A 21,881-nucleotide genomic window follows, 5' to 3' on the forward strand; every position below is an offset into this window, starting at 1 on the left:
AGAGTCTAGCATGAATGAAGTCAGAACCATTCCTTTAAAACAGGAAAATGAGCCCTGGAAAGCCCTGGAAAACAGAAAAAGAAACTCTTGGAATGAAAATGCCTCTCCTGTGCATGCTTGTCCTGGATGATACACACAGCAGATGGATAGAAATCACCTAGTTGAAATCCTATTTTTGTTGCTAGCAAACTCCTGGCTACTTAAAAAGGCCTCAGATTTCATCTACAGTCATCTAGTAATTTAGCTTGATGATAAGCTCTATTATCTCATTTTTTAAAATGCAGAGGAGCCAAATGGTATTTTGCTTGTGTTAATAAACACACTTAGTGAAACAGACATATTGGCATTTGTGTCCCGTTGATATGAGTCAGAGGAAGCAGGATTTAACTCAAATAACAGTGGAACTAAAGTTTATAAATATTTTATTGAAAATTGTAGTTATGCATTTATCTTTCTTCAACGTGTAGACAGACGTGTTTGATAACAATGACGTTTATTTTAACATTAAATTGCAATACAGTAAGAAATATTTTGAGATTCCACATGCCCTGTTCTTCAAACCCAGCAATCCCTGGTCCAGGACTGTTGCTATAATTTGTCCGAATGTTCCTCAACTCTGCAGTGTTCTTACTGCCGTTCTTCCTTTGGGAGGCCAGCTGGTGCTGCCTATAAATTCACTATAGTTTTCCCTGGCACTGGCTGTGGAATGGGACAGGATCTTTCCCCAGACATGTATTTCTCTGCATTTCTGAGGCTGTGGTTTCATGCTTTTGGCCTCACCTGTGAATCAGTAGCTGGAGCTTTCATGCGATGTTACTTTCTTCCCGAGTGGATTCTGTCATGGTGTGTCTTCTGTTAAGCCAATAAACGTTGGCATACACCACAGATAAAAATCAAGCCCAATAACCTGATATTAAATATATGTATAAAATAGTGTAGGGTTGGTAATTCTTCAATTCCACTGGGATAATGTAGTCATATCTCATGAGATAATGCTTGATTAAATTGAAAAAAAAACACTGGAGTACACTTAAATGCTCTCAAGCTAGTTATCTCAAGTTCTCTAATAGAAACATTTTGATTGTATGAGGACATAGGCTAATCTGTGCCAGCTGCTCTGTCGTTAACTATTCCAAAAGCCTCATTCTCCCTCCTTGAGCAATTTTTTTTTTCTCTGCAGACATATTTCATGCAAAAGCTATGCCAGCCTTTAAAGATGTTTTAGGCTTTTGTCACAAGATGCGGTGGCAATGTTTATTTTTTTTTGATATTAGGAAACCCTACATCTCAAAGGTTTTTAGAAGAGTAGCCAAACATCTTATTATTTCCTTCTTTATGAATTTAGATACCCATACAGTTGTATGGTTATTATAGGACATAGAGAGAAATGTAGAGGACAGAGTAATGTTACTGCTTCATCATACAGAAGATGAACTATTATTTTTAAAGAAGATAGTAAAGTTTCAATGAAGCATGAGTCTATTCATTTATTTGCTAGCCATGTTTGCCAGTTAACTGGAGATGATATCCCATTACCAAAAGTCGCTGTTTGTGTTGCACCGGGGGAGTCTTCCAAGATGAACAATTTCTGAAGTGTGAATTGTAGTAAAACCAGTTGGACTTTAATTCTGAAAAGCAAAGGATCAAGTCTAAAATGAAGATTTGCATTTCATTCTGTTGTTAGCAACAAAACTTTAATTTATGAAAGAAGCAAATTAAGGTTAAAAATATACATATTAATGCTTCCATTTAGGGCAGATTTTGAAACAAACGTTTTTACTCCGTGCTTTGGTGGTTTTATACTTTTTGCTTGAGGACATGCTATTGTTACTACATCATGGTTTTATGATTCATTAAACTTCTTCTCTGTATATGTAAGCGGTCACGTCTTAGTGACATACCATAGGCTGCACATTGCATAGTCGCAAAGGGGAATGAGTCACCTGGAAAAGAAGCCTGCCCAGCTGGAAACTGTGGAGCCAGTCCAGCTGAAATAGAAGCGTGCAAATTTCATTTTTATTTTGCTTAATAAAAAAAGCTTAATAATCACATGGCATGTGCTTATGCATCTTAAGAGACTGAAAAACTTAGCCTGATCAGATATTTCCATACAAAAGAGTAGCCAGAATTGTGGACTTACTGATTTATATGAGCATAGCAGTTTGGCTAAAAGATTTAGCATTTAAATTGTGCTTTTCTGGAATCCAGCTAAATTGGTATAAACAGATGTGTACTTGGGAAACATTAATGCATACAATCTGCTTCCTAACTCTTTCTGATTCTTTATTATCCATTGGTTATCTAGTTTACCAGCGCTCCCTGGATCTTGACATTTCTCCTTCCCCCACTTTTTTTTTTCAAGCCCTACAAATAGGTGTTTTCTATGTGGGTGGCCTACAGGAAAGCTGGGGAGGGACTCCTTATCAGGTAGTGTAGCGACAGGGTAAGAGGTAATGGTTTTAAACTAAAAGAGGGGAGATTTAGATGAGATGTTAGGAGGAAATTCTTCACTCAGAGGATGGTGAGGCACTGGCACAGGTTGCCCAGAGAAGCTGTGGATGCCCCATCCCTGGAAGTGCTCAAGGCCAGATTGGATGGGGCTTTGGAAAACCTGGTTTGGTGGAAGGTGTCCCTGCCCATGGCAGGAGTTGGAATTATATGGTCTTTAAGGTCCCTTCCAACCCAAACCATTCTATGAGTCTACATTTTTGCAGAACAGTCTGGCTGTTAACAAGTCTGTCTGGCTTGTTAACAGCTGAATTCTACCAACCTGAAATTGATTCACTAAATCTTATGTGGAGATTCAGTAACACCAATCGTGAAGAAAGGAACAGTTAATTATTTTACTCTCTTAACTTGAAAGCTGGAACTACTGAAAATGAAGCTGAGATTTGTGAAGCTGAGGATTTGTGAAAATCAAGTCAGGCCAGTTGCTGGGCTTTCTCTTTACACTCTGATCTCATAAGGTCAATTAGAGTATCAGACTCTTGACTTAAATAATTAAGTGTCCAACAGGCACAATCCTGAATCTTGTTAAACCCAAGAATTAAGATAGTTTCACTACTTTCACTTAGCACCAGTCTCTAAATGCACTGAATTTCTATAGCACCATCATTGTTATTGAATGATAACGCAGCATAGACCCACTAATGTGCCTAGCTGATCCAAAAATAACACTATGAATTCTTGGAGCTTATATTTGGATTTCAAAGACCTGTCAGAAGCCTTCCCATGGTGCTCGCTAACAGTAGAGAGATTACTTTTGTTATATTTTAAGTGTATCATTTGTCGTATCTACTAATAATCTGTCCCATCCCTTTGTAGTTAAGATTACAGTAACTTGAATTATTTGAAACTGAAGTAATACTGCAGTAGTCTATGACTCACTAAATATCACTGGGCTAACTATACCATACTCCTTCCCACAGCTGTACTCACTGATATTCCACTCAGTCTTGGGTGAGGCTTAACTCAGAAACTAACTTTTAGACGCATGAGTGTTATGATTCCTTCAATAGGTCCATCTTGCTGAGCATGAATTATATGTTACCCTACTTGCATAACCTGAAAATCACTTAGAATCATTTCATTTAGGTTGGAAAAGACCTCTAAGATCATCTGGTCCAACCCTGAACCTAACGATACCAAGTCCACCATTAAATCATGTCACTAAGCACTAAAAGCTACTGTTCAAGTGCAATTCAAGAGTTTTCTATTACCTAGAGACTAAATTACGCCTTATCCTCTCTAACTGGCAAATTGGGAATTTGGGGTTATTTTCATTTTATTTTTTTCACAGAAATTCTGCATCAAGGTAGGGCGACATCACTGAAAAGATAGATTTACCTAGTTAGGCAATCATTTCTGGTTATTTCATGAACTGTGTTCTGTCTGCAGCCACAGATGTGTCATAGGGGATATTGACTTTGTTCTCTGTTCTTACTGTGGCTTAGTGGTTACAACCAGGTGTTTTATGCTGCTTGGTTATTAAAGTTTTTGCAATTTTAATAGCCTATGTTGTTTGTTTCCTTTTGTCTGTGTTTATGCTCTTTTTTTGGATCAAAGATGCAGAGCCAGACATAACATGCCCCACAGCTGCTCTGCTATTCCCCTACTTCCTCGATATATGCTCATTGTTCATTGCAAATGTGATTGTGCTACCGATTTTTTAACTCAACCATTAGTAAACCACAAATGTCAGAATCATATTTTCAGTGACACAATACAGACTAACACTCCATGTAACTGGAAAAAATAGGTACTTGTGGCTCAGGGAGACAGACAAAAAAACAAGCAGAAACAAGATTTTTCTCCAACACTCCTGAAGGCAATGCTTTCCAAATTTGGAGAGATAAAGATATGCTTCAAGACAAACTTATATTTTAGAGAAACTAACTTTAATATTTCAAGCTGAGGAACTTAAAGGAAACTTCACTCTGCCATTTGCAATCCTTATGCTGTGATCTCTTCCTTAAAAATTCACTTGAGGGTAGAAAGGTTGAATTAGAGAGCCATGATTTGTGATCATTGCCTCTTAACCCTAGACTTTGGAAACTACATCACTACCAGACCAGCTGACCCTTCTTCAAGATTGTGTGGATCATTGATGATCCATTTAGTGGCCCCAGATCAGTTGAACTAACAGAATTGGTTCATGTCAGGTAAGCCCATTTCAAAGCCATAGAAGTTGGTTCAGATTTTTCCAGTGGCCTGGTGCAGGGTGAGTTAGGCAAAGGGCAAGCTAGCGTTTCTGAAAATACTTGAATAAATTAAGTAATCTGCTTTGTCTATTTCTCTTGAAGCTGAACTGTTGATATTGCTCTCATGCCATTAGGAAATGACAATCACACCATGCTGAGATTCTCAAAGATATACAATTAAATCTAGGTGAATAAGTTTCCCTGCAATATATCCGAGCTAACAACTTTTTCAAACACCTTCTCAAAATGGTGATATTCAACACTTTAAAAATATTCCTTGCTAGTTGCTGTTCATATCTGAACTTTCTATGCTACATTGACCACATGAAACTTCAGGCTGCTTGTGAAGAATAACAGAAGACCCCAAAATCTCAATTTCATATTGTCTTTAGGGTTATTTCTTTTTTATGTTATTTATTTTTCCTGTCCTGAATACTACTTTTTCCAAGGCTCTTTGTACCCTATTTTCTTGGCATGCATGAGTTTTATTCCATCTGCTTTTTTACAACGCAGCTTGTTCATTGTTAGTAACATCCTGCTTGAGTGTTTATAGTGGTGTGTTCCTCCAGTTAAAATCCACCAGAAGTATATTGCCGAGATCATAGCAAGGTGCTGATTGACAATACTGTTTTGTTTTTTTTCCAATCTGGAGCAAGTTTGAATTTCTTATTCTTTCCTTTCAGATCCTTCTCTTTCCTTATTCACAGTGATAATGAGTTTTCCTTTCCTGTGTTCTTTTTTACATCTCTTACTAGCTAAATTGTTGGCCACAGTTTTTTACATTTTCATTCAAAAAGTCTTTTCAATGTCAATCTTACTACAACTATAGAATGCTTCAAAATGTTATATTTAGTTTAAAAATTGACTGTGTCATGTTCTGAGATTTTGTAATATTTCTAGCCACAATTACTAGAATTCTCCAGTTAATGAAATTTTGTCTTCTAGATTCAGGTGGGTAAAAAAAAATAAAAAGAATCGAAAACATACTACAATTAAATCATTTAAAAATATTTGCAATTTTTAAGAGTGAAATTATATTCACATGAGTAATGCTTCTTTAAATGTGATCCAAATTTGTTAAACATTAGTTAAAGCATGTGATTTAATGCTGGCTCTGTCATTTTTGTCTGTTTTATCCTACCTCCTTTTTGAGAAAACTCTTCAACTTAAACCTCCAATTTGGCAGAGCCACAGATGGAATAAATAATAAATTTGCATCCATTTTTTTCCTATATATGTGTGTATATATACTATGTATGCGGGTATACATTCATATACATATATATTAATCTCCTACATCACTGTTATCATATTTACAATGTAGATACATTGAGTCTCAGGATTTACTGCCAACTTCATCTACCACTCAAACTTCCAAGCTCTTGACTATAGGTTACTTTGTGGATGCACACACTGACACAGGCTGACTGACTGAGCTCGAATTGAGCAGCATGTCATTTCTGAGATAAGCACTTCTCCCCTTCTGTTCCTGCAAGGCAGCAGCTGCAGAGGGAAACTATCAGTCATCAGATCCCCAAAACAGAGATGTGCAGGCACATAATTGCGCTTCAGGCTGGATTGGGTGGCAGGAGTTCACCTCTCAGCTGGCACCAGCACAGAGCACAATGCTTTTCCTTCCTCCTGATCTAGACCATCAGAGCTGAGCACTGATGCCATTACCTGCTAAACCCCGAATGGAATTCACAGAAACAAAAACGAAAATGCTGCAGACGCAGCCCAGCCTCAGACAGACTCAAGGCCAGCTATTGCATCGCTAATTACCTCTTCATTGGCTGTGGAGGCCCACATTTCATTTCAGGCTGTCATTTACTGCTTATTACTACCTTGATCTTCAGTGTAAACACAGCCTGTAGATAAATGTGTTGAGAATTCAGGTATGACAATTGTGCAGTAATCTGTCACGTCAATATTTCTAATGATTTATTTATTTATTGGAACAGCTTATTTCTTCAGTGTCTTACTGTACAAGAAAATCTAGAAGTAGATAAATAAGCAGGGGGGAACGATAAAATCTAGACCTGGTTTTCCATCTAATACCTGGGCTTGCAATTTGGGAATACAGTATTTTTGCTCTTGCTGATAGAGGAAGCAAAATTCCTCAGCCAGCGCTGGTGTAAGTCACACAATGCCAATCATGGCTGAGTTATGAAATGATGTGAAAGAAAACTATATAGTGATATCCCAGTAGAATCTTTAGTGGATAGATAGATAGATTCTTCTTTAAAGAATCTATCTTTAGTTGCAATAATTTTGGGGTGTTTTTAAAAAGAATGTACAGTGCTATTTAGTTACTAATCTATTTCTCTTACTTCCTAAAGGAGATTAGTTATCACATAATAGCAATTAGTTTATGGATGGGCTTGGTTCCAGGGTATGACTGGCAAGTATTTTGTGTAAGGCTGTATACAAAAGCAGCAATACATATCCAACAACAGTACTAACACTAAGTTGAAATGCAGTAAAGTGGTAAATCATTGAGCAAAATGCTTAGCTGCATTCAGTAATAGTAACTATACTTTCTGCCTAATCTTGCTTTACTAGTAATTTTAGTAGATAATAGTTTACTTAGTTTCCACAAAGTAATGGAGAAACTAAGGACAACATTAACAATTGGTTGGAAGGGACTTCGGGAGGTCTTTTGTCTAGCCTCCTGCTCAAACAGGGCTAGTTGTGAGGTCAGACCAGGTTGCTCAAGACTTTGCCCACTTGGGTCTTGAAAACCTCTAAGGATGTGCAGCCTCTCTGGGTGACATGCTCCACTGCTGGACTCTCCTAGGTGAAAAGTTTTCACTTATATACACCCTGATCCTCTCTTGTTTCAACATTTGTACCTTTCCACTTGTGTCATAGCCCCGTGCACCTTTGGGAAAGTTCTGGCTCCATCCTCATCGGTTCTGGGGGCTGTGGGGAGGGTGGCCTGAGGCCTTGCAGCGCTGAGGCTTAGGCCTATGCCAGCGTGTGGCCACAGAAGGCAGGGAGCAGAAGCACAGGAGAAGGCTGCAGCAATGGCTGGGGAGCAATCGCTGCCTCCTAATCCCAGAGTCTACAAGATTAGCCATCTTTCTGACAAGCATTTATCTCACCTGCCTCTTGTTAACCATGGTAATTGATGGCTGTTTACTGCCTTGAGGTCTCAGTGTGCTGCCAGTAGGTTTCACCTCACAAATGCTGGAAGGTGAAATGGCTTCCAAATGACTTTTATTTGCTTCACAACAGAATGATGCCCTGAGAATACCAGGCCCTTCAGCATACTGGGCCTTTCTCTTGCTAGCGATGAACTTTTACTACGGGTGAAGCCTATGTAGAAGGTAAAGGTTTTTGCAAGTTGCTTAGCAGCAGGAGAGTCTAGGAGAAGCTGAGGAGAGTTGTGAGGGTGGCCATAGATGGAAAAAAAGCAGTTCCTGCCATTGCAGAGTAGTGGAGAAAGATTTGGCCTAAATGAGAGACTAGGGGGACTATCATACCATCTCCAAGGGGGAGGAAAAAAAAATAAAAAGTCTGTCACAAAGAGTGAAAATTGGCAAAAATAAGAATTAATGAGTTCAAGCTAAAGAAAGATTGTGATTCCATATTAGAACAGTTTTTTTTTTTTTTAGTGCTGAGGAAGGTAGCACTGGAATAAAACCTTTGCTTGGGGCATATGTGGTGGTTTGTAAGAGGAGCTGAAGGACCATCTGTCAAGTATGACAGTGCTGTCATTGAGAGGGAGACAGATGACATTGCATTTCAAGATCTCTTCGAGTTGTATTTTTAATAGATTTATGACTTTCTATTGTTAGCTCATTAATAGTGTATATAAATGTGTGATGTTTGCTATTGTATAGTAATGCAGTTGGAATCCATTTTATTGATGGTTTCAGATAAAAATGATCAGTAGACTTGGGAAGCTGAACTTGCTGTTGAAAAAGCAATGAATGCTTAAAACTAAGTAAACAATATATACTCATTTAAATGTTTATGGGAAATTGCTTTAGTGGCCATCATGGGGAGCATCTTTGGGTGTGGAGTTTGGATAGAAATGCTAAAGGAAAATGAGTATTTAAAGTGGATGACAGAGAAAAATCTAAGAAAAGAAATTTTTAAGTGGTAAATAAATTCAAGGATTCAGAAAGGTAGCTACAGAAGAATGAGGCTTTCAAAGTAACTTTGTCTTCTGTTTGTGTGTTACATTGGCTATGTCCTTTGATGTGAATGGATAGCCCACCCTAGGGGCTAGTTTACAGGCCAGTGTATGTGTCTGAGTGAGCCCTCAATGCCATGCGCTGTGCACAGATCAGTCCGATTAAGGAACATTTTATAGCTAGAATAATTCCAGTATGCATAAACATATTTCAAAGGCATACATGAAATAGCTGAATATATTATAAAGGAAAGCTGAATAACTTGTCTGAACCACAGACTTTTACAAAATTCCAGTCAACCACTTACCACATGATCAGACACTTAGCTTTGATGAATTTCAGACAACAATATGCAGAAGACAGATGATATTAAGTGGTGTCTGAGGTAAACAAAGTTTTTTGGTTCTTTTTACCCAATTTGGGACATTATCAGTCCCACAGAAGCAATCTTGTAATTGCTGTAGAATTTCAAAGAAGCTGGCTTGACTGCAGCATCTTGGCTATTTAATGCAGGAAATATCTTAGCTGTAAAATACAGAGCAGGCCATATAAAGGATGATCCAGCTTCCTTTGATTCTGTAATTTCTCAAAACCTCTGATTGCCATTTATTACAATTTTCTAAGAATTCAGAGTTGAAGAGAGAGCATGCACTATAAAGGCTTTCAGAGCTATTTAGAATCTCCTCATGTGGCTGAAAAGAAATAACTGTTCACTTGATCGACAGTTTCCCCTCCCCACATATTTGTTCTCAGTCACAGTTTGGGGGCTTGATTTACGTATGACTAGGCTTTCATGTAGTTAAGTTTACAAGGTTGAAACGAAAATCTGATTTTGCAATCCTTTTGTTGAAATGGCTTTGCTGAAGTGAGATCTGAATATTTAAGGTTGTTGAGTATTAACCCAAACCTGAACTCTAACTTTGTTTCAGTCTTATTCGGAAATAGAAATTTTATCATTCTCCAAGACCAAGATTTTTACCTCCAGCTGCTCAGTCACCAATAATGGTTCTTATAAATAAAAATGTGCTGCAGGTTGTGACACAAAACTACCCTTAGTTCAAATCTTACTGTGCAGAAGTAATTTAATAAGAAAGTAATTGTCACTGGGACAATCTAATTTTCACATGGGAAAGAATGAGTTCTTTTCCAAGAAAACAAGGCACTTAGAATCCTTTCACTGAATATAAAATATTAGCTATGGATTTTCTCATGCTATCATATTCTCCTACAGGCTTGTGACAAAAAAAAAAAAAAAGTATCTCTGGCATTTCATCAGCTATATAGACTGGCAAAGCTAAAAAAGGATGCATGTGTGAATTGAGGGGCAGGGTACAGAAAATGACTGCTCTTTTTTTTTTTTTTTTTTTTTTTTTTCCACAGTACTCTCTTTCAAACTCTCCCCAGCTATTCTAGAATGTTGAGATTCCCCTAAGTTCTTTGTGGTGGTGTCCTGAAGAAAAACATTGGAGAAACCCTCAGACTCTTCAATGCCTGTAAAGTTAGAGTAACCCAATCCTTAAAAATAAGGTTACACTTATGTGGTCACTTAGCACCAACATAAATCCAAGCTGTTGGAAGAAATAAAAATCAGTGCCACTTTTTGTCCCTCCTCTTCGGCCTGGACTGATATTTGCATGGTTACAGAGATCCTTCCACACTGGGGAACTGATCCTGCTCGGCACTGCTCCTTTCCCAGGGAGTGTGTTCAGATGAATCCCTGCTGTCTCTCTACTGGAGACTTGTGCTGGCAAAAGGGAGGTGAGGGGTGGCCAGGGAGAGAAGACAAGGGAACTGCAACTAATAGTAAAACTGTGAATTTTGGAAAAATTGAAGCAATCATGGCCTATATCAGATCATGGTTCAGATATCCATTTTATACAACCAAGTTTGGGCAGAGCTATAAACAGAACAAAGTTACTAAACAAGTTAGTCCTCATCACGGTGATATATATGAATCTTGAAATACTAAACTCTTACTAATATCATGTAAGGTAAAAGAAAAGGCAAAAGTATATTTTAAATTATTGACTACTGTAAGGTTTAACAGTGGATTTACTATATAATAGTAAACATCCATTAGAGTTTGTCTTCATACTAAAAAGAATGTTTGAAAGGAAGAAATGAGCAGTGTTTGAAATCCATGGAGCAGTACAGCCATCTCATTGCTAGAGTCAAAATCAAGTGCACTTGTATAGTCTTACGTAGGATCAGTCTAAATATAGTAAATATAGAGAAGCTGAGCAGAACACTTGGAGTAACAGAAAAGCACCAGTCTTGCAGCAGCATGGGGAGGCAAAACTGAAAGGCAAGCAAGTAGATCTTTGAGTTTGGGGGCTTTCAAAGTGTTTGACCACAACTCTTTCCATTTCTGAACATAGTCCTTAATTGTACAAAGAGACAATTTTGGAGATGCATGTGCCATAATAAATACTCTCATTGTTACAATGATATTATGGGACTTCACACTGGTTAAGCCCTGCAGTAAAAGTGTCATTCAGTTTTATAAATGTTTTCTCGATAGACTGATAACTAAATCAATAGTGTCATGCAAGTCACGTGCAATCATAGGTAGCATTCTGAGAATCTATTCCACTGTTTTTATTTCAGAGAACAAATTGACTCAAAAAGAAACAGTTTTATTTTGAAGTTCAATGTATCTAAGTGAGTTCAGTCTTACTAGAAAAGAGTTTAAATTCTCAGCTTCCCCCCTCTATTTGTCACAAAATGCTTGCACTAGAAAAATATGACTGATACAACTTCTGGAACTTTGTTCCCTTGTCCCTATATGTGCCATAGCAGTAAGTGTAAGAAAATCTTTAAACAATTCTTTCAGGTCACTTGCATGACTTTCAAAATCTTCAGTCAGTGCATTTTTTCTGATGAAATGAACCATAAATAACACCAAAATATTGCAAAAGATTTCCAGACAGTACCCTTTGCTTATAAGGGTGGTCTGTGCAAAAACAGAATATTAACAGTGTAGGAAAAGTTTTGTATATTGCAAAGCTTCTGTGATGTTTGCCCTTCTACATTTGCACAAAATAACTCCGCTCTAACACTTTTGTTGTTTTCTTTGATTTTTGTTGATCTTCAGTGCTCCACTTTAGTGCTACTGAATAACACAACTAAGAAGAGGTGCAGAATAGTACAATGAACTTATATATACTTTTGCCTATCTTGGTGACTGGGCAAAAAGACTGTAAGTAGGTCTTGTCACAGCACATGCAGAACATCCCACATCACATCACCCCTTTCAACCTGTAACCTTAAACTTCTTGTTTTAATAGGGTTAGCATTTTAACCATCTAAGGCACTTTTATTTCTCACCTGGAAGAAGTTGAGTGGTTTATGGAGTTTGATTCTTTTGTGATGCTGTGATACTTTCCTTACTGCATAAATTAAGTCCATCCTGTAGCAGAGCAGATTAACTGGTGACTCATTTAAAATAGGCATCATGCAGTTGGTTTCATACTTTTTGTGCCTTGATCCTGCTGTTTTTTTAGACATGGAGTTGTCTGGACTCCCTGAGAGCCGCTGCGGTCAATACATACCTGTTGATATCGTATAACTTTCTGTACAAGACTCTAGCTCTTCTGTCAACAGTGATTCCCCAAACTCAGTCTTTTCATACCCTCAGCTCTGAAGTTTCTTATTTTCTTTGTTTTCTCTTTACAGAGGTCTCCATGATCTCTCCCAGAATACTGGGAATAGTATTCTTTGCTGGATGTACCTTATCTTAGTTTTCCTCGATTCCCTTTCTCTCTTAATGGCCTTCTCCAGATACAAGAGGCATCACAAACTGTTTGTGTTTGGTGGACAGACCTAGTAAATTTCCCACGTAAATTGCTAACTTGAGCAAGATTACAGAAAAGAGAATGATAAATGCAGATTCTTCTGTCTCTATCTAGATATCTAAATACATGACTGGATTCTCAGAAGCCATAAGCACTGGACTCATTTCAGTGAGCTGCAGGTTATTACAAAATGTTCCTACATTTTGTCATTCAAGATATACAAATTCTCAGGAAAATCTTGGTAATGAGCTAGTGCAATCTAGTTTTTTTAATAGTCTCTCCAGGTAAATATTTGTAATATTTGTTTCTATATTTAGAAAAGAATGCCAAATTTAAACCTATCATCAATGTACAAAGTCTCTTTGCTTTGCAAATCAGAGTGTATGCATGGATGTGTGTGTTTGTTTATGTGACTGTGTATACAAAGAAATATAAATAGGCCCACAGGACTTAGAAGAGCAATATAAAACTAAAATGAAAGGCAGAAGCAGTTAAATATTTATATTTTTACCCCCTAAAATTAGAAAAAAGGTGAATGATAACTTGGAATTCTTCAAGCTAAGCCCTCATGTGGCAAAACTTACAAGATTAAGTAACTAGATAAACCTGCTCCCTTCATCTGATAATTTGTTATAGTTTTTGTATAACAGCACATTTCTTCCATAGTGCCTTCTAGTTTTGCATAAGCATTTTTCTCAGAAAGAAAAGCAAATATAGTGAATATTCTGCAGGCTCTTAAGTTACCAGAACTTCATACACTGAATAGAAACTCATCTCCTTCCACACACAAAAAAATAGGGAGATTGATTAAGATATTATTAGCCAGTGGATTGTGTTGTGTTTGTTTGTTCTTTTTAATAGTATTTTTTTTCATTTACTGAAATCGCATTCATATTAATGAACAGATAACTTACCTAAAAAGACTGAGTTGATGGTGCAACCTGTATTCTCAGAACTCTTAGCACGGTTAGCATGATAACCATCTAAGGCACTTTGTTTCTCACCTGGAAAAAGTCAGAGTGTAATATGATTTTATGTTTTTTAATACTTATTTCTGTCTGAAGCCTGATTCAAAGCCCATTGCAATCAGTGGAAAGAGTACCATTAATTTTAGGAGACTGCTCAGTACTATAATTGCAATATCTTCAGGTATTGTGGTATAGTATCACTAACAGACTTCATATAAGTATTACCTGGTTTCTAATATTTTCATTGTTAAATTGAAGGACAAACTAGGTGTTATATTCATACCTCTTCCCCTGTATTCTTTGAACTGTCTTCAGTGCAGTGTAAAACTGAAAGCATTAGGTTCACTTTCTGTTCATAAATAATTCCTTATGTCCAGGTTTAGGCACCATCTATGCCTAGAAGATATTACAGCAAAGCTAAAATAGTATCAACCTAACAGTGTCAATATATTCATTACGAATAGAAAGTTTTATTGCACATAGTAGTCAAGACCTGTTGTGGCTGAGTCTGTATTTCATTTCTAAGAAACACCTGTATTAAATTTTACAATCACTTTAGGTATATTCACTTCAATTTCACTTCATCATTATAAGGAACAAATTAAAACTTCTACTTAGTATCAAGAGATGTCAGAATTTATTTTCTTTCAGAAGTGACTGACTTTTCTTGAATACCAGTGGGACTTTTTTTTTTATTATTTTAAATTGTGCTTACTCCCACAACATTAAGAAGGGTGTTCAGTTGGTCCACCCCCTGCCCCTCCTCCCCCCCCCATTGTTCACACTTTTGCCTTGAAATATTTAGAATTGCTATTTAATCTTAATACATAGTTTGTGAGAAAAAGAACAAACATCAGAAATGGGTGTAAGTCCTCAGTAACTCTTCGCATTTCAAATGGTAGAATTGTGGTATAACATTTTTAAAACATTATAAAACAATACAAATTATCATAATAGATAAACTTGAAGAGATTCACAATGATTTATGATTAATTTACTTAAATTTTCTCACATGTTGTTCCTTGTAGCTGATATAATTTGGAGTTTGGACCATGCACAGTCTCATAGATCTGATTCCTAATTCATTTGATTTCACTAGATATGAGGACCCATGTGAATGATCGTTGGCATCAATTCTTGATTTACCTGAACTATCTAGTTTGATAAGTCAAAGAAAAATAAGTGTAAATAAAATTGCAAAGACCAGAACAGGTTTCCTGAAGGACAAACCCTTCCTCTGATTTAACTGCAAAAATAAGACCGTTCTCCTCCTATCAACCTACAAAATAGACATGTAATATATAAATGCGCAAATATATAAATGCACAAACATATTTGTTTATTTGTAAAACATACACCAACAACAGATATATATCCAAGCAAAATTTCATAATGTCAGTACTCTGGTTTAATTTCTGACAATTAAAATGAAGTCACTATTTTGCCTTGTGGTATGGCCCTGCTAGATTTTCAGCATAATATGAAAGCAGTAAGATGTTCACTGAAGTAGTTTGTTTTTGACTTTGCACAAAATAACCAAACCAGAGGTGTTTTTTGCAATATCAAGAATGCAGCATCTGTCATCTTTCACTTGTGAGGTTCTATACAACTGCAATATTTTTCCAGTCTGATAATAAGTGCTCAGATTGCTGTCATAATATTCTCCACAAAGCACAAGTCTTTCCCCTTGTAGCAAGCAGAGGTAGCAAGGGGTCCAGTAAAGGTAAAAACTTGTCTTTTGCTTAGTTTGTCAGTCATAGCCAGCATGACTCTTAGAACGCATATAGTGCCAATTTACAAAATACGAAGAAGGAAATCAGAAAGTAACTGAATATTGTCTATGCTGAAAAGAGCATGATTAATGATTTTATGTTTTCACTATATTATTTCACCCATTGAAGACCCATAATGTTCGTGTTGTGCTCTGTACCCTTATGCGATTTGATTTTGGCAAATTTTCATAGTCATAACGCTGACATGATCCTAAATCAGGAATGACTACTGGGAGTTCAGTGTCATCAGACCAGCTACTGTAAACAAGTGTAACTGCAAAGAAAGAGAGCTGGATTTCATCCTCTGTGGTTTTTTTTTAAACACTATTTTATAAATCTTATACTTTAGATTATTTGTTAGTTAAAACTGGTTGTTAATTTTAGGTTTGATTTATCTTCTGTTGATTACCTGAATTAGCTCCACCAATTATTCTTTCCTTTACTATTGCAGGAGAATAGATATAACGTTAACGCAGTAATGACAGACTGTGTAGTCTGTTTTCCATTCCAGTATCTACCCATGGTAATATGACGTTAGCTAGAGACTGACCCTGCTTGACTTAGTTGTACAGTGCAGAGCTGTTGTGTTTCAAGAGCAACCACTTCATGCATAACTACTGCCTGCAGTCCCTGATGAGTGTACACAGCCAAGTAATAATAATTCCTCAGATTATTCTGTCACAAGGTTTTTGAGTGACTTTCCATTTCATCAATAGTGAATTGCTGAATTTCACTGTTAAAATAACATCTCTGCTAGATGGTTTATTTGGCCAACATGAAACGTGGAGAACTACGTTCAAATCTGTCTCAACCAATATGGAGTACAGCCTACAGGCTGAGCATGTGTTTAGGCAAAAATGTCTGTAGAAAGGAAGTTACTAGGCTTTTGTTTAGGTTAAATTAGTTTAGAACATGAAAGATGGCAAGTTTATGCAGTCGAAATCAGGTGAAATTCAGGAGACCTTATTTGTGAAGAGCACACAGGCTTGAAAGATCTTGGGAAAGGTTGGGGAAGTGGAGAAGCTTCACCTCACTTCTAGTCCTGAAATCTTTGAGTTCCTGGCATTTTCCAGCTTGGGTAGATTCAGATTTTATGTTCTGTATCATTTTTCAGTGCTTTTTCCTCTCTTTCTAGAGAATACAGCACTATTGCTGAAGGAAGAAGCCATTTATTTTTGTCTGGAACTGTAAACAGCATGCATTTTATTAAAAGGTTGTGTCTTTCAGAGGTAGATTTTCAGATGCTATTGTATTTATTAACTTTCTTTTCCAGAAGGATATGGTTGTGAAAGTCACAATTTCTACATTATATAGAAATCAAGTGTCTCTGAAGTCTTAACTTCTGCAAACATAACTCATTTATAGGTTTAATGGGAATTAAAAAGTGCATGTTATGGAGGGAACTGTAAACCAGTGCTACAGAATACATTATGTTTGGAAATATTTAGTCAGCTATTTAAATTGCTTATGAGAAGAATCAGAAAAAAAGTTGCTTTCCCAAAAATGTGGGTGAATGTGTGTTGACATCTGCATGCATGAGCACACCTGTGCATGTGTACATCAGTGTATGTTTATGTTATTTGTTCCATTTTCAGTCTATTCTAAATATTTGTTCAAAATATGATTTACAATAGTAACCTTACTGTGATCTTTGCTGGTGTCTTGGACTTGTGTCTTGTGTCAAAAAGGAATGGAGCGCTTTAGTTTTCTCATTGTATTTTAATATTCTCCACTCAGAACACTCCCCTAATATAATGGAGAATAGGACTCCAATATGGCACTGTAAAGTATGAGTGTAAAATTTAGAGAAAGATAACATTTTTAGGTAGTTTTCAAAGCCTGTGACCTGAACACTGCAGTGTAGAAGGACTGAAATTACACCTTGGCTGGTCTCTTTTGTTTCTGAGTAGGTTACAATCATCATATTGTACTGATAACACGCATATAAAAGTTGCAATCTTAAATTAAAAAAAAAAAGAGGTATTTTGTATTTTTAGAAATACTCTACGTCAGTTGCTGTCTATCCACGAAACATTCAAAATCAAAAATATAACATTTTGCACAAAGAACTTTATATGCAGACATTGCAAGGTGTTAGTGCAGAGTGTTATTGCTGTAGTGACACCTATTAAACAACCTTAGTTTGCAAATTTAAGCACAAAGGAGCTTGGTAGCAAAAAGACAAACAAACATTTGAAGACATAGGAGTACTTAGGGGGAGAAAATAGTGTTATTCTTTTCAATGACAATATAAACTCCAAAATGGCAAAAGCGTCTAAAAAGAGGCTGAATCTCATCTGTAGCCACATTTCCCGAAATATTTTCATTGTATTAGCATTGTATGCTGATGCTAGTAACAGGGCTTGTGAAATGTTTTCCTTGTAAAAATGTTTGGATTTCTTTTAATATGAACTTAACTTTGGGGATGAAATACTTAATTTAGGAGTAATTCTAGCTTGTTTCATTCTGGGAATGACTACAATACAATGTTCTACAATGTTCTAAACATATGAATACATTCAAATTCAACTAACTCCTTTTTCACAGCAGGGAGTATACAAATTGAAAGAACTATTGCTTTTTCCAGTTTGTGACCTAAAGCGATTCCTCATTTTGTGCAGATGTTGAAAATAAAATCTCCAGACAAGTTTAAAGTTTAACCTACCCTGTATGTTCATCATACATTCTTGAATTGCCCAGTACAAATGCCTGAAGGCAGAAATTAAGGTTTTAAGGGTCATTTTCAAACAGTTACCTTCTAATACTTAAGTTCTGATTTCATAATGCTAAAGGTAGAATTTCTGTTTAATTCTATAAATGTCATTTATATGATTGTATACTAATTTGGAAAGTAACTAACTGCCAGAGTAGGAAAATGTGAGAGACTGGATGCAAAGGAAATACTATGTTTTCAAATGAAAACGAATTGCTAATGTCTTGCTGGCTTTGGATCATATCACACTTTGGTAATAAAATCTCAGAATATACACACAAGAGAGATACAGAAAAGACAAATAGGCTATAAAGCTCTTGGAAATTTATTAAATAATATCAAGGCTAAAAATGTCTAAACATAAATTAATCTCCTAATAATATTTATTTAGTCTGTTGTATTGAATCTCCAACTCAAGATTAGCCTTCTTTTATTTGTATATGTTTTTTTCGATATAATTTTTAGGCTTATATGTACACAATTTAATAGCAACACGGCCAAACAGAAGGAGATTATTGTGCTATTCAGTAAAATGTGAAAACAAGTTAGTTAAAATGTTGAAACTTCTCATGACAAGGTTGAGGTCAACAGCAGTCAGAACCACAAACCATTGCTAGGACTACTGAACAGAATAGCTGAATACCATACCGATAATATTATTGTTTCCGAAAGAGGTGCTTGCTTGCAAAGCCAGACGGTTGTGTCAAGCCTGAATATCACTTTGAGCAATATTTTGCCACCTATTCATTTCAGCAGATTCTTTTCTAGCATTCTCAATCTGCTACATGCAGAGCAAGCTTATAGTTTGTTTGGCAGGAAGAGTCGAACAATTTGCTTGGAGAAAACTCCATTTGTGTTTTTTCATTTTATTTTTCTTTGTGTAAAATATCTACTATCTCTGCAATCTGGAAAAACAAAACAAAGCAAAACAAAACAAAAACATCCATTCACCACCACTCATTTTGTTGTGGTAGGGCAATTAGTTTTGTCTATCAGTCAGTTATGAATTTTATGTTGATTACCCTTTCCAGTGTTGTATTTCCAATCAAACCTAAATGGGGTGAAATCCAGCTGGCAACCGCTCATAAGTGGTGTTCCCCATGGGTCGCTGTTGGGGCCCATCCTCTTTAATATCTTGGATGAGGGAATTGAGTGCACCCTCGGTAAGTTTGCAGATGACACCAAGTTGGGGGGGGGGGGGAAGTGTCAATCTGCCAGAGAGTAGGAAGGCCCTGCAGAGGGGCCTGGACAGGATGGGTCAATGGGCAGAGGCCAATGGGATGAAGTTCAATGTGGCTAAGTTCTGGGTCCTGCACTTTGGCTACAACAATGCCATGCAATGCTACAGGCTTGGGGGAGAGTGGCTTGAAAGCTGTGCAGAGGAAAAGGACCTGGGGCTGCTGATTGATGCTCCCCTGAACATGAGGCAGCAGTGTGCCCAGGTGGCCAAGAAGGCCAATGGCATCCTGGCTTGTATCGGGAATAGTGTAGTCAGCAGGACCAGGGAGGTGATCATCCCCTTGTACTCTGCTCTGGTGAAGCTGCACCTCAAGTGCTGTGTTCATCTTGGGGCCCCTCACTACAAGAAGGACATCGAGGCCCTGGAGCATGTCCAGAGAAGGGCTACGAAGCTGATGAAGGACCTGGAACACAAGTCCTATGAGGACTGAGGGCTGAGGGAAGTGGAGTTGTTTAGTTTGGAGAAGAGGAGGCTCAGGGGAGACCTTATTAGCAGCAACTGGTTCTCTCTAGATTGTGACTTTGCTGTGCACACTTTACAACAAGGGCAAACTGGCTACCACATCACCCAGCATGGGGAGTATAAATCCACAGCACAAAGAAGGTCCTCTCTCTTTCATTAGCAGACTCTGCTGTGCATTCTGCACCTTTGTGGATTAGATGAAGTAACTGTTCTGACTATTATAAACTTTGAACATCAATTAGATCAGTTAAAATGATGATGCATGGGGTTTCAATGAATCTTTTTGGGACACTGTTTTCAGTTTGAAAGAAAGTGAAATTTAAACCAAGTCACTGATTGCTACGTCATTTTGAGGTAATATTGTTACAGGATCATTCTAAACTCAGTTCGGGTTCATCAGGATGTCCTGCAAACATGTAAGCTTTTTCAGCAACCCAATCCAAAATATCATGTTCTAATGAAAAATGAAATGCAGTCTTCTTGGGTTTGGCCTTTGCTATGAACATTACACATAACTCTGCTATGGACTGAGAGATCTGTATTTCTGCTTTTCTAAGATTTGGTTAAGTAACATTTGGTCAACCTTGTCTTCACATATAGACCACGTAGACCATGTTTTATAAAACTGTTTTATCCATACTGTTCCTTAAATTCTAACTGGAGACATTTAATTCATGTTTAGCAAAGTCTTTGAAGCAGTCTATAAAAAGTGCTATCAGTTTTATTACTGCTAACTAAATGGAGAAATCTCTGTATAACGGGAAAAACAGTTTAGTAACTATCAGAACTGGCTAATTTAGGCATTTATATTCCCTACTTCTGGGACACAATGAAGCAATTATAACATCTTTGTTTCCTTTTCTCAAGAAGGATTTGTAAAAATATTATTTCAAGTGAGTTAATAGAACTTCCCATTTTCTAATTTCCTGTTGTGGAAATCCATACAGGAACCAGTGGAGGTTTTCATATTCCTGAATTTTGAGGCAGGCTAGCTGGCTAACTTTTGTGATAACACTCTATATAAAAGAAAAAGACAGGGAGGAGCTCCTTGAGAACATTATTTACTCCATCTAATTGAAGACCTTGCTTTGAGCTGCCCTTTTGAAGATCATTTTTGTCTCCATTTGCTACAAATGGAGCACAGGAAAATAAACTGCGTAAACTAGATGTTCAAAACTGTCATTTTAACATCCCTCATCCCTCTCCCCAGTCAAAGTATCTACTATGCTGTGTTTTCTATAGAGGTAATGTATCTTGTGTGTATTGAGAATTTCCAGCCAAAAAAAAAAAATTGAGCAGAAAAGAGTTCAGCAAAAAACTACAAAGCATAGTTATGCTGATGTGCTCCAGAAGGAAAAGCAGTTGCAGTTACCCTCTGCCAGACAATGATTTCTTTGAACTTCCTTCTCTCCCATTTCAATCATATATTAACTATTATAATTTTAATTTGTACAAACAATTTAATTAACTTGGGGTGAAATGTTGGAGGAAAGTTTAGAATCTGTAACTCTTTATAGAGTATGTGTACTAAGGAAATGACAATGATGTCTTTGTATCAAACAAGTGGGCGATTTTTTTAATTTTAATTTCTGTTATGTATACTAAATGTTAATATAAAATGTTTTCCAGCAGTAAATCAATTCTTAGTGAATTGATGTTACAAAACTCTTTTCCCTGGCTAAAAAATAGAGAGTTTTCTTCTTATTATTTAATGTATTTTCATGCCAAATTAAGAAACAGGATTATTTATTCTTTTCAAGTAATAGGCATTTTATTCTTTTCAAGTAATATCACTTGAGATTTAGCAATTGTATGTTTTGTTCCTTAGGAAATAACAGAAGATCGGGATCGACCACGACTGGATTCAATGGTGCTGTTAATTATGAAACTGGACCAGCTGGATCAGGATATTGAAAATGCTCTCAGTGCAGGCTCTTCTCCATCCAGCACCCCAACATACAAACGGAGGCATATACCTGTGAGCTTAATCTTTCTTATTGTTCTGAGTAAAATCTCTTTTTACTTCACATTTTTATTTATTTATTATTTCACTCCTCACATTTATCAGCCCCTTGGTTTCAGAACTAAAG

At 36.8% G+C, this 21,881-nt stretch overlaps 1 protein-coding gene across 11 annotated transcripts in view; it reads left to right on the top strand.

Annotated features, from left to right (window-relative positions):
• DLC1 (DLC1 Rho GTPase activating protein) overlaps positions 1 to 21,881 on the top strand; it is a 271,834-nt gene that overhangs the window by 79,956 nt on the left and 169,997 nt on the right. For all 11 annotated transcript variants that reach the window (XM_035550926.2, XM_035550879.2, XM_035550847.2 and 8 more), the window contains one exon: positions 21,620 to 21,769. In XM_035550926.2, the coding sequence (XP_035406819.1) occupies positions 21,620 to 21,769 (150 nt within the window). The remainder of the gene's footprint in view (positions 1 to 21,619; positions 21,770 to 21,881) is intronic.

This window comes from Cygnus atratus, chromosome 4, assembly GCF_013377495.2.
Source record: "Cygnus atratus isolate AKBS03 ecotype Queensland, Australia chromosome 4, CAtr_DNAZoo_HiC_assembly, whole genome shotgun sequence".
NCBI lineage: Eukaryota > Metazoa > Chordata > Aves > Anseriformes > Anatidae > Cygnus > Cygnus atratus.